Source organism: Bufo gargarizans, chromosome 7 (assembly GCF_014858855.1).
Source record: "Bufo gargarizans isolate SCDJY-AF-19 chromosome 7, ASM1485885v1, whole genome shotgun sequence".
NCBI lineage: Eukaryota > Metazoa > Chordata > Amphibia > Anura > Bufonidae > Bufo > Bufo gargarizans.
This window is the reverse complement of record NC_058086.1, coordinates 100572399-100584760: the sequence shown is the minus strand read 5'-3', so window position 1 is coordinate 100584760 and position 12362 is coordinate 100572399. Positions and strand designations below refer to the sequence as shown.

The 12362-nt window shown below is 43.5% G+C and overlaps 1 protein-coding gene across 2 annotated transcripts in view; it reads left to right on the top strand.

Annotated features, from left to right (window-relative positions):
- UCHL5 (ubiquitin C-terminal hydrolase L5) overlaps positions 1 to 12362 on the top strand; it is a 164883-nt gene that overhangs the window by 11705 nt on the left and 140816 nt on the right. For both annotated transcript variants that reach the window (XM_044301278.1, XM_044301277.1), the window contains exon 2: positions 12165 to 12228. In XM_044301278.1, coding sequence (XP_044157213.1) covers positions 12165 to 12228 — 64 coding nt within the window. The remainder of the gene's footprint in view (positions 1 to 12164; positions 12229 to 12362) is intronic.

Below are 12362 nucleotides of genomic sequence, written 5' to 3'. Positions count from 1 at the left end.
CTCCATCACATGGTCTGGTGTGGGTGTGGCTCACGGCCTGGCTTCATCCACATTGTACAACCACAGCATTTATGCTGGGCAATTGTGGGGAGCTTGGCTGTGAGCTGAATTATATCATCCCCAGACCGTGTTCACACCATAGTCAGAGCAGTGGTTAGGACCCCTTGCCATGCTGAGAAACCGTGACGTGGTGCATGTGGGCTCCGATATCTCCATGACTGGAACATATTGGCGAAAGTCTCAGCTTTTAATACCTTTACTTATGTCTTGCCAGCATAGTCAGTGTTATATCTGTTTGGTGCATTCTCTCTGTGTGTTCTGTATACATACATGGCAGCCTATTCTGAAAAGTTATTTTAACCACATCCTGTCTGCCCGCTGACTATAATTCTCCGGGAGGTGGATCTCTATCTCTGAATGGATGTTTCTAAACGTCCATTGAGATATCGCAGCAGCTCACTAATTGTGCAGCTGCACAGCGGGTTGCCCACTGTCAGTGACAGCAGGGCAACCCAGAGAGAAGGCAGGGACAGTTCCCAGGTGTCCCTGCCTTGTAGATCGCTGTATACACAGCACTCAGTGAGCATTGTGCAGATAAAGAAGCGCTATGTGCTTCCTGTCCCGGCAGGGAGAGTGCAGGAGCTGTGAGGTCTTCTACAGACCTCGATCAGCCCTGCACTGAGGCTATACAGCCTCTCTGGGGGGTGTATTTCCCCTGTAACTGGGGCTACTATGTAAGCCCCAGTTACAGGAGAAATCAATAGTGGGAAGAAAAAAATATGAAGTTAAATGCCCCCCAGAGGTCTTGTATGACCTTATGGGGGACACAAAGTGTAAAGTAAAAAAAAAAAGTTTAAAATAGAAAATAAATAAATAAAATAGACCTATTTGGTATTGCCGCGTCTGTGACGGTCGGGTCTATAAATATATCACATGATCCACCCAGTCCGATGAACACCATAAAAAAAATAAAAACTGTAAAAAATAAATAAATAAAAAAAGGCTGGGCACTCTCTATATCTGGAGTAAGTGGTACTTTATTCCATAAAATCTTAAAATTTATATGTAATATGTGACAAGTCTGGCCAGACTAAAAAGTGATAAAGACAATACAATCGTGAATTGAGAACAAAGGTGCTCCTATAGAACTTAATTGATGGTTTTAGATCCAATGTCCAGATTTTCACATAAATAATCGTAAAAGTAATCGCATAATTTTTGGCGACATAAAATATTCGTAATTGCTCTGAATTTGTCTATACAGTTTATAGTCTATCGATGGACAAATCAAGAGAATGCTTTGCAATTTGTTCGAATTGGACTGGTGTGTCGATTATGCCCCCATCGCAAATACTTTTTTCATCTCTAAATATTGTGTCTACTCACGAAACAGATCGACATGGGCGGATCCGGTGGACAGTCCGCGGCGTCCCGTGTGGTGGTTTAAGCCAGATCCCCCATTACTGCTTACTCACATGAGCATCGATTTCACCAGAGGATAATAGTATGCGATTTTGCTGAAATATCGAGGGCGTCTCGACTAAAAATGTCCTTTATCGTTCGCTTTAGCAGATTGGATTTTCACCCACTTACTCCAGATATAGAGAGTGCCCAGCCTTTTTTTTATTTATATATATATATATATATATATATATATATATATATAATTTAGTTTTATAGATTGGGTGAATCTGTTGGCTGAGAGCACCATTCCGGGGAACCTTACCTAGTAGTGCGGCCTAACTTTGATTATTGTAAAAAAGAAAAAAAGCAATTTTTGTCACCTTACATGACCAAAAAGTGCAACACCAAGTGATCAAAAAGGCGTATGTCCCACAAAATGGTACCAATAAGTCACCTAATCCCGCAAAAGAATGAGCCCCTACATAAGAAAATCGCAAAAAAATAAATAAAATAACACTGTTGTGTTAAAGTGAAATAATAAAAAAAATATATACATATTGGGTATCGCCGCGTCTGGAACAACCAGCTCTATGAAAATATCATATTACCTAACCCCTCAGGTGAACACCGTTTAAAAAAAAAAAAAAAAAAAAGCCATTTTCCATTTCACCACCATGACTGCATGCAGGAGAGATTGACCTCTGTAGGGGCAGGAACAGAGAGAGATTAAATTGTCCCTTCCCACCACCATTCACCAGTGTCTCTGTCCTGGCCACTGTAGGGGCAGGAACAAAGTCCTCTCTGCCAGTCAGGGAGGTGAAGTGTATTATTTATAATCTACCCCCTTTTGTACTTGGGAGCTGCATTGGGAGTTCCGCGCTTCCCTTGCAGAGGACCTGTTCCGTGTACGTCCCCTGCTCTCCAGAGGTGCATTACAAAGCTGACAGGGAGACGACAGGGTCGCGCTCCCTGTTAATCAGGAGCCTGACCTGATGCTGCCACGGGCTTCCTATCTTCTAGTGAGATCAAGAGGCCGCACGTGTTGCAGGCATCTTATGTCAAGGAGTATACCCCGGAAGTGCTTCTGTAACTCGCGCTACGGATTTAAAACTTTGTGCCTCTCCGATACAGACACAAGATGTCGGACCCGGAGCCGCAGCAGCCGAAAGAGCATGACGCTCCAGAGCTACAAACCGTGAGTGCCCACACTAGTGGTAGTGGCAGCAGACTCAACAAAATGGCTGGATCCAAATTGGGGACTATAGCATGTATTATACGGAATATCTTTTATGACGGTGTTCTCCTATCGGTCTAAGTTACCTCGTTTTAATGTATACTGCACTTATTTTGATGTACTATACATAGAATACTGCATTGATACAGCCGCTCTCTTATCATGGGTCTCTAAACAGACTTTGAAGAAGCCCAGGAAGAGTATTAAATGCTTCCAATGCTATGCTAAACTTCCTGATAAATATCCTAAAAAACTCTGTAAAGAGTCTATTGTGAAAATTGTAAGAGATGAACAGCCGTCTATCATGCAGGAATTCAAATCGCATCACATAAAGTGCAACACCAAGCGATCAAAAAGGCGTATGCCCCCAAAATAGTAGCAATGAAACTGTCACCTCATCCCGCAAAAATGAGACCCTAACTAAGACAATCGGTCAAAAAAATAAAAAAGCTATACCTCTCAGACTATGGAGACACTAAAACATCATTTTTTGGGTTAAAAAATGCTATTGTGTAAAACTTAAATAAAAAGTATACATATTAGCTATTGCCACGTCCGTAACGATCTGCTCTATAAAAATGTCACATGACCTAACCCCTCAGGTGAACTTTGTAAAAATAAATAAATAAAAACTGTGCTCAAACAACCAATTTTTTGGTGACCTTGCCCCATAAAGTGTTTATAATGTTCAAAAAATCATATGTACCCAAAAATAGTAACAATAAAACTGGCACCTTAACCCCTGGTTTCCAAAATGGGGTCACTTTTTGGAGTTTCTACTGTAAGGGGGATCAGGTTGGCTTCAAATGGGACATGGCATCTGAAAACCAGTTCAGCAAATTCTCTCTTCCAAAAACCATATGGCGCTCCTTTTCTTCTGTGACCTGCGGTGTGCCCTTAAATCAGTTTACGACCACATGCAGGGTGTTTCTGTAAACCGCAGAATCAGGGTAATAAATATTGAGTTTTGTTTGGCTGTTAACCTCTCAATGTGTTAAAGAAAAAAAAATTGATTAAAATGGAAAATCTACCAAAAAAGTGAAATTTTTAAATTTGATCTCAATTTTCCTTTAAATCTTGTGGAATACCTAAAGGGTTAACAAAGTTTTAAGTAACTTGAGGCGTGTAGTTTCTACAATGGAGTCATTTATGGGGGTATCCACTATGTAAGACCCACAAAGTGACTTCAGGCCTGAACTGGCCTTTATAAAGGGGGTTTTGGAAATTTTCTTAAAATATTTAAGAATTGCTTCTAAAATTCAAAGCCTTTTAAGTCTTAAAAAAATATGACATTTCCAATATGAAGTACAATGTGTCTCTGAAAGGGACATATGTCAGATTTGCAAAATTAGGCCTGGTCAGGAAGTGGGCAAATGGCCTGGATTTGAAGTGATTTAAAGTTTTTTTTTTTTTTTTTTTAGATGCTTTAAACTATTGTACTTGGACTAGAAGACACATCGGACCATAAGACAACCCCAGATTGAGGCTACAAAAAAATTGTTTTCTGCTTAAAGCTTTTGGGGTGGTTTAGGGTACATTTACACTTGCGTTTTAAAGTTTTCCGGTATTTAGTTCCGTCCTAGGGGCTTAATACCAGAAAAAAAAAAATGATCAGTTTTATCCTAATGCATTCTGAATAGAGGGCTATCCATTTAGTATGCGTCAGGATATATTCAGTTCAGTCACCCTTGCTGCGGTATTTTCTCCGGCCAAAATTCCGGAACACTTTTTTCGGTATGCCTGATCAATTTTCCATTTAAATGCTTTAATGCCGGATCCAGCACCAACTGTTCCGGCAAAACGGATCCGGTTTTCCCATCTGTGCATGCGCAGACCTTTTAAAAATGCTAAATAAATAAATACCGGATGCGTTTTTCCGGATGACACCGAAGAGACTGATACGGTGTTTCAATGCATTTGTTAGATGGATCCGGATCAGTCTACATCTGCTATCCGTTTGCGCACAGATTTCCGGATCCGGCAGGCAGTTCCGAACTGCCTGCCGGATCTTCACAATGCAAGTGTGAAAGTACCCTTAATGAAGTAGAGGGATCAATGTCACTAACTTTGGCAGGCTAGGATAGAGGGGTTTAATAGTTTTGGTCAGCCCCTGGTAACCTTAATGTGAATTTTTTTATTTATATTTTTTTTTGCTGTTAAAATGAACAGCGATGGCACATGTGATCATCTCTTCAAATGTATCAAAATTAATGTGTCTCCTGTCATCTGCTTTCCTATCTATAATTTTTTTTTTTTTTTTATAACCCTCTGACATTATACACAGGGAGCCCTGCAGTACACAAATTATCTATACAATCATGGACAGCTCTGCAGCATGCACTGCATATTTACACAAATTTTCTTTGGGAACATTGAGGGAATTTACTAAGGGTACTTTCACACTTGCGGCAGGACGGATCCGACAGGCTGTTCACTATGTCGGATCCGTCCTGCGGCTATTTCGCCGTGCCCGCGGACCGCTGCTCCGTCTCCATTGACTATAATGGGGACGGGGCCGGAGCTCCGGTGCAGCACGGCGGTGCACGGAGAAAGCCGCCGGACTAAAAAGCCTGACATGCAGTAATTTTAGTCCGGCGCCCTTTCTCCGTGCACTGCTGTGCTGCGCCGGATTAGCCGCAGGACGGATCCGACATGGTGAACAGCCTGTCGGATCCGTCCTGCCGCAAGTGTGAAAGTACTTTCACACTTGCGTTGTTTGATTCCGGCAGGCAGTTCCGTTGCCTGAACTGACTGCCTGATCAGGCAAACTGTATGCAAACGGATGTCTGAAAAATGCATTGCAATACCGGATCCGTTTTTCCGGTGTCATCAGGCAAAACGGATCTGTGTGTTTTTTTTGTTTGTTTTTTTCCTCATTTTTAACCCCTAAGTGACCACCCATACGTGTTTTTACGGCGGTCACTAAGGGGCCTTAGGCTGGGCCGCCGCGTTTTTTTTCATGGCGGCCCAGTCTAAGCATTGCACGGCTCCCCCGTGCAGAGGGGAGCACGGAACCGGCTCTCGCATGAGAGCCGGGGCCCTGCTCTAACAGCCCTGACCGGCAGAAGAACCGATCCGGGCTGTTTAACCCTTTAGATGCCGGGCGCAATGGTGCCCGCTGCATGTAAACTGGTGACAGAGGGAGCGGACTCCCTCTGTCTCCCATCAGCACCCCGAAAATGCAATCGCGGGGTGCTGATGTGTTGGGAAGCTTACCTTGCTTCCGTTCAGGGCCCCGAGCCGGTCTTCAGTTATCTCCAGCAGGCTGTGCCTCTCTGGCGCAGCCTGCTGGTCAATCTTGGAATAGCATTGCTATTGAAATGTAATGCATTATAGAGATAATGCATTACATTTTAAAAGCAATCAAAATACTGTATATTATAGTCCCCTTGTGGGACTTTTTAGTAGTAAAAAAAAATACACTTTTATTAAATAAAAAAATATGCTATAGACAGAATTTATCATTTATTCTTAGTTTCCACCGAAAAAAACTTAATAACAAGAGCTCAAAAAGCGGCATTTACTCCAAAATGATGCCAATGAAAAATGCAAGTTGTCTCTCAAAAATAAAGACCTCACACAACTCCATAGAAAAAGAAAAGTTATGGGTCTTGTGAAGTGGCAATGCAAAATCATTTTTTGGGTTAATAAAAGGGGTTTTATTGAAAAAAAAAGTTGTAAAACTTAAAAAAAAATTATAAGTATTTAGTATCACTGTAATCGTACTGACCCAGAGAATAAAGATATGTTATTTGTACCGATAAATGAACGCCGTAAAATTTAAAATGTAAAAATGTAGTGGCAGTATTGCTATTTTTCTCCATCTCCCTCCCAGTAAGAGTTAATAAAAGTTAATCAGAAAGTTATGTGTACCCCAAAATGGTGCCATTAACCGCCTCCGGACCGCCTAACGCAGATCTGCGGTCCGGAGGCGGCAGCTGTGCGCTCAACGACGCATCGGCGCGTCATCTCGCGATAGCCTAGATTTCACAGGATCGGAAGGTAAGCAAGTGGATCTCAAGCCTGCCAGCAGCGATCGTTCGCTGGCAGGCTGTAGATGCAATTTTTTTTAACCCCTAACAGGTATATTAGACGCTGTTTTGATAACAGCGTCTAATATACCTGGTCCTCTGGTGGTCCCTTTTGTTTGGATCGACCACCAGAGGACACAGGTAGCTGTGTAAAGTAGCACCAACCACCACTACACTACACCCCCCCTGTCACTTATTAACCCCTTATGAACCCCTGATCACTTCATATAGACTCCCTGATCACCCCCCTGTCATTGATCACCCCCCCATGTAAGGCTCCATTCAGACGTCCATATGATTTTTACGGATACATGGATCGGATCTGCAAAACGCATACGGACGTCTGAATGGAGCCTTACAGGGGGGTGATCAATGACAGGGGGGTGATCACCCCATATAGACTCCCTGATCACCCCCCCTGTAATTGATCACCCTCTGTAAGGCTACATTTAGACATTTTTTTTGGCCCAAGTTAGCGGAAATTTTTTTTTTTTTTTTCTTACCAAGTCTCATATTCCACTAACTTGTGTCAAAAAATAAAATCTCACATGAACTCACCATACCCCTCACGGAATCCAAATGCGTACATTTTTTTAGACATTTATATTCCAGACTTCTTCTCACGCTTTAGGGCCCCTAAAATGCCAGGGCAGTATAAATACCCCACATGTGACCCCATTTTGGAAAGAAGACACCCCCCAAGGTATTCCTTGAGGGGCATATTGAGTCCATGAAAGATTAAATTTTTTGTCCCAAGTTAGCGGAAAGGGAGACTTTGTGAGAAAATACAAAAAAAAATCTATTTCCGCTAACTTGTGCAAAAAAAATAATAATTCTATGAACTCGCCATGCCCCTCATTGAATACCTTGGGGTGTCTTCTTTCCAAAATGGGGTCACATGTGGGGTATTTATACTGCCCTGGCATTTTAGGGGCCGAAAGCGTCAGAAGAAGTCTGGGATCCAAATGTCTAAAAATGCCCTCCTAAAAGGAATTTGGGCCGCTTTGCGCATCTAGGCTGCAAAAAAGTGTCACACATGTGGTATCGCCGTACTCAGGAGAATTTGGGGAATGTGTTTTGGGGTGTCATTTTACATATACCCATGCTGGGTGAGATAAATATCTTGGTCAAATGCCAACTTTGTATAAAAAAAAAAAAGGGAAAAGTTGTCTTTTGCCAAGATATTTCTCTCACCCAGCATGGGTATATGTAAAATGACACCCCAAAACACATTCCACAACTTCTCCTGAGCACGACGATACCAGATGTGTGACACTTTTTTGCAGCCTAGGTGGGCAAAGGGGCACACATTCCAAAGAGCACCTTTCGGATTTCGCCGGTCATTTTTTACAGATTTTGATTTCAAACTTCTTCTCACGCATCTGGGCCCCTAAAATGCCAGGGCAGTATAACTATCCCACAAGTGACCCCATTTTGGAAAGAAGACACCCCCAAGGTATTTTGTGATGGGCATAGTGAGTTCATGGAAGTTTTTATTTTTTGTCACAAGTTAGTGGAATATGTAAGAAAAAAAAAAAAAATCATCATTTTCCGCTAACTTGTGACAAAAAATAAAAAGTTCTATGAACTCACTATGCCCATCAGTGAATACCTTAGGGTGTCTACTTTCCGAAATAGGGTCATTTGTGGGGTGTTTGTACTGTCTGGGCATTGTAGAACCTCAGGAAACAGGACAGGTGCTCAGAAAGTCAGAGCTGCTTCAAAAAGCGGAAATTCACATTTTTGTACCATAGTTTGTAAACGCTATAACTTTGACCCAATTTTTTTTTTTATCAGACATGTAGAACAATAAATTTAGCGAAAAATTTATATATGGATGTCGTTTTTTCTGCAAAATTTTACAACTGAAAGTGAAAAATGACATTTTTTGGCAAAAAAATAGTTAAATTTCGATTAATAACAAAAAAGTAAAAATGTCAGCAGCAATGAAATACCACCAAATGAAAGCTCTATTAGTGAGAAGAAAAGGAGGTAAAATTCATTTGGGTGGCAAGTTGCATGACCGAGCAATAAATGGTGAAAGTAGTGTAGTGCAGAAGTGTAAAAAGTGGCCTGGTCATTAAGGGGGTTTCAGCTAGCGGGGTTGAAGTGGTTAAAGGGGTATTCTCATTTCAATGATCACTGTTTAATCTGCTAATGATATAACGGTGATCATTTTTGTAAATATAATGCATTAGCCAATTCCCTTCCTTTTTGATAAAATCCTTCCCCTCCTACCTCTGTGTTGTCATGTGTCTCCCCTAGTCACGGCCAACTCTCCCTGCCGAATGCAGGCGCCGCGCCTGCGCAGATTAACCACATCATCCAGTTGCTGGCCTCTCCTCTCTTTCATGAACGCGCAACGCCGGCTGTTCATTTCCTTCTGCTGCTTCTGAAACAGAGCCGCGCATGCTCTGTTTGCAGTGCAGACTTGGGAGAGAGGAAGGAGGGGCTGGAGAGGAGTCAGATTACACTCAGCTCTGCCGGGTAGTGAAGGAATGTGCTCAGCGTCCTCCAGCTCTGTCCCTGAGCAGACCTGCTATGTGTTCTGTCCCTTTGTCACATAACAGCTGGCCCCACTGCTTCTCTGATAAGGTGGCCCCTGCTTTGCGCTTCCTGACATTAGCATGGGCTGATGTCCAACTGCCCCACACAAGCTGCTAGTTGTATGAAATAGTAATGTGGCCCCAAGAGAAGTCAACAGGGCCACACTGCACCTCCACATGCTTCTGCTTTCATTGTGACATGTTCTAGGGGAGAATACTGCTGGATAGAAGTGTCCTATATTTGCACTATATGGCGGCACTTCTGTATCATAGTGCCATATAATGGCACCATATGGCAGCACACAGAACAGAACTGCAATATGGCTCCAATAGAAGTCTATGGGGCTATACACTACCTCTGCATGCCTCTAATTGCATTATGGACTGTTCTAGGAGAGAATACTTCTGAATTATGGCGCAATATAAAACCATATGGCGGCACAAAGAGTACTTGAGACTTTTACAAAGCAAGAATTTCCCATCCCCCATTCTGCTTTCTCTACACAGATAAATTCCCCGCCATCTCTCCGTTAGGGCTCATCTACATGAATGTGTGTCGGCCGTTCCATGCATTGGGGACCGTAATTTGTGGTACCCTATGCGCGGGCAACATCCGTGCAGCTGCCGCAGACGGATCCCAGACCCATTCACTTGAATGGATCCGTGATCCATCCGTTCTGCAAAAAAGTAGTGCAAGCACTACTTTTTTGCAATGCGTAGGCACGGCCAGAAACCCCACAGAAGCACTCTGAGGAGCTTCCGTGGGGTTTTGCTCAGTGCACCGCATCTCCCAGATTGCGGACCCATTGAAGTGAATGGGTCCGTGATGCGGGGTGCACAGACAGATGTAACTGAGCTCTATATAAAGAGGTTCAGGGAAGATAGGTGTAGCAGAGCTGATTCCCCAGCAGGGGGAGGGGGCCTCAGACACTGCAGGCTGCCAGACTGATACTTTTCACATGAACTAGCACAGGACTCGGTTCTCAGTGTAATGTCATAAGGAGGTGTGGCCGGCCTTCACTCTAGCTGCCTAAGCCCTCCAGCCTTATCTGCAGAAAACCAGGAAGTTACCAGCAGAGTGACTGCAGGGAAGGCTGAATGAGCAAAATGAGAATACCCCTTTAAAAACTACAACTTGTCCCGTAAAAAACAAGCCCTCATAAAGCTATATAGACGAAAAAATAAAAAAGTTATAGCTCTTGGAACGAGACCATGAAAAAAGGAAGAAAAACACTTGGTCATAAAGGCCCAAACAAGCTTGGTCACTAAGGGGTTAAAGGTCTGCGAATGCGCAGACCGGAAGGACGGATCCGGCATTCTGGTATTTTGAATACATTCTTATTCTTATGGAAAAAAATGCCGGATCCGGCACTCAGGCAAGTCTTCAGTTTTTTTTCGCCGGAGATAAAACCATAGCATGCTACAGTTTTCTCTTTTGCCTGATCAATCAAAATGACTGAACTGAAGACATCCTGATGCAAACTGAACGGATTGCTCTCCATTCAGAATGCATGGGGATATGCCTGATCAGTTCTTTTCCGGTATAGAGCCCCTGTGACGGAACTCTATGCCGGAAAAGAAAACGACTACTGTGAAAGTAGCTTTAGGCCTCTTTCACACTTGCGTTGTCCGGATCCGGCGTGTACTCCACTTGCCGGAATTACACGCCGGATCCGGAAAAACGCAAGTGTACTGAAAGCATTTGAAGACGGATCCGTCTTCAAAATGCTTTCAGTGTTACTATGGCACCAGCCATTAAGTCCTGGTTGCCATAGTAGGAGCGGGGAGCGGTATACTTACCATCCGTGCGGCTCCCGGGGCACTCCAGAGTGACGTCAGAGCGCCCCATGCGCATGGATGACGTGCCATGCGATCACGTCATCCATGCGCCTGGGGCGCCCTGGGAGCCGCACGGATGGTAAGTATGCTGCTCCCCGCTACACTTTACCATGGCTGCCGGGACTTTAGTGTCCCGGCAGCCATGGTAACCACTCTAAAAAAGCTAAACGTCGGATCTGGCAATGCGCCGAAACGACGTTTATCAATGCCTTTCAATGGGCATTCATTCCGGATCCGGCCTTGCGGCCAGTCTTCAGTTTTTTGGGCCGGAGCATAAAGCGCAGCATGCTGCGGTATTTTCTCCGGCCAAAAAACGTTCCGTTCCGGAACTGAAGACATCCTGATGCATCCTGAACGGATTTCACTCCATTCAGAATGCATTAGGATAATCCTGATCAGGATTCTTCCGGCATAGAGCTCCGGCGACGGAACTCTATGCCGGAAGACAATAACGCAGGTGTGAAAGAGCCCTAAGCGTGGCATTTCATTCATGCATATGGAGCATCTTTGCCTGTCTGTAAACTAGAAAATCAAATCTACGCCAGCAGAGTTGGCTTAGGCTACTTTCACACTGCCGTTTCTGGGTCCGCCTGTGAGATCAAGTTTCAAGGCTCTCACAAGCGGCCCCAAACGGATCAGTTTAGCCCCAATGCATTCTGAATGGATAATGAATGCATTAGTGTGGCTCCTTTCCGCCTCCATTCCGCTCTGGAGGCGGACACCAAAACGCTGCATGCAATGTTTCGGTGTCCGTCTGGCGATGCGGAGCCAAACTGATCCGTCCTGACTTACAATGTAAGTCAATGGGGACGGATCCGTTTACATTGACACAATATGGTGCAATTGTAAACGGATCCGTCCCCCATTGACTTTCAATATAAGTCAGGACGGATCCGTTTGACTTACATTTAGACTTTTTTTTGACTGAGTAATGCAGACGGATGCGTTCGGAACGGATACCAGCGTTTGCATTATAGGTGCGGATCCGTCTGTGCAGACACCAGACGGATCCGCACCTAAACGCAGATGTGAAAGTAGCCTTACATTTACTCTATAATTTATTCTAGATGACTGGGATTAGTAATTTGATATATTCCTTTTTGTCTACAGGCTGTCAAGGCGTTCAGGTAGAAGAAATTTGGAGTTTAGAACAAGAACACTTTGAAGATCTAGAGTAAGCTCATTGTTAATTGTTTAGTGCTATAGTATTTCATAAACTGCTACTTTTAATACAATTCATTCTTATATTTTACATATTTTAATTCCAATGAAAAATACAAATGTATGTACTGCTGTGTCCTTAACACT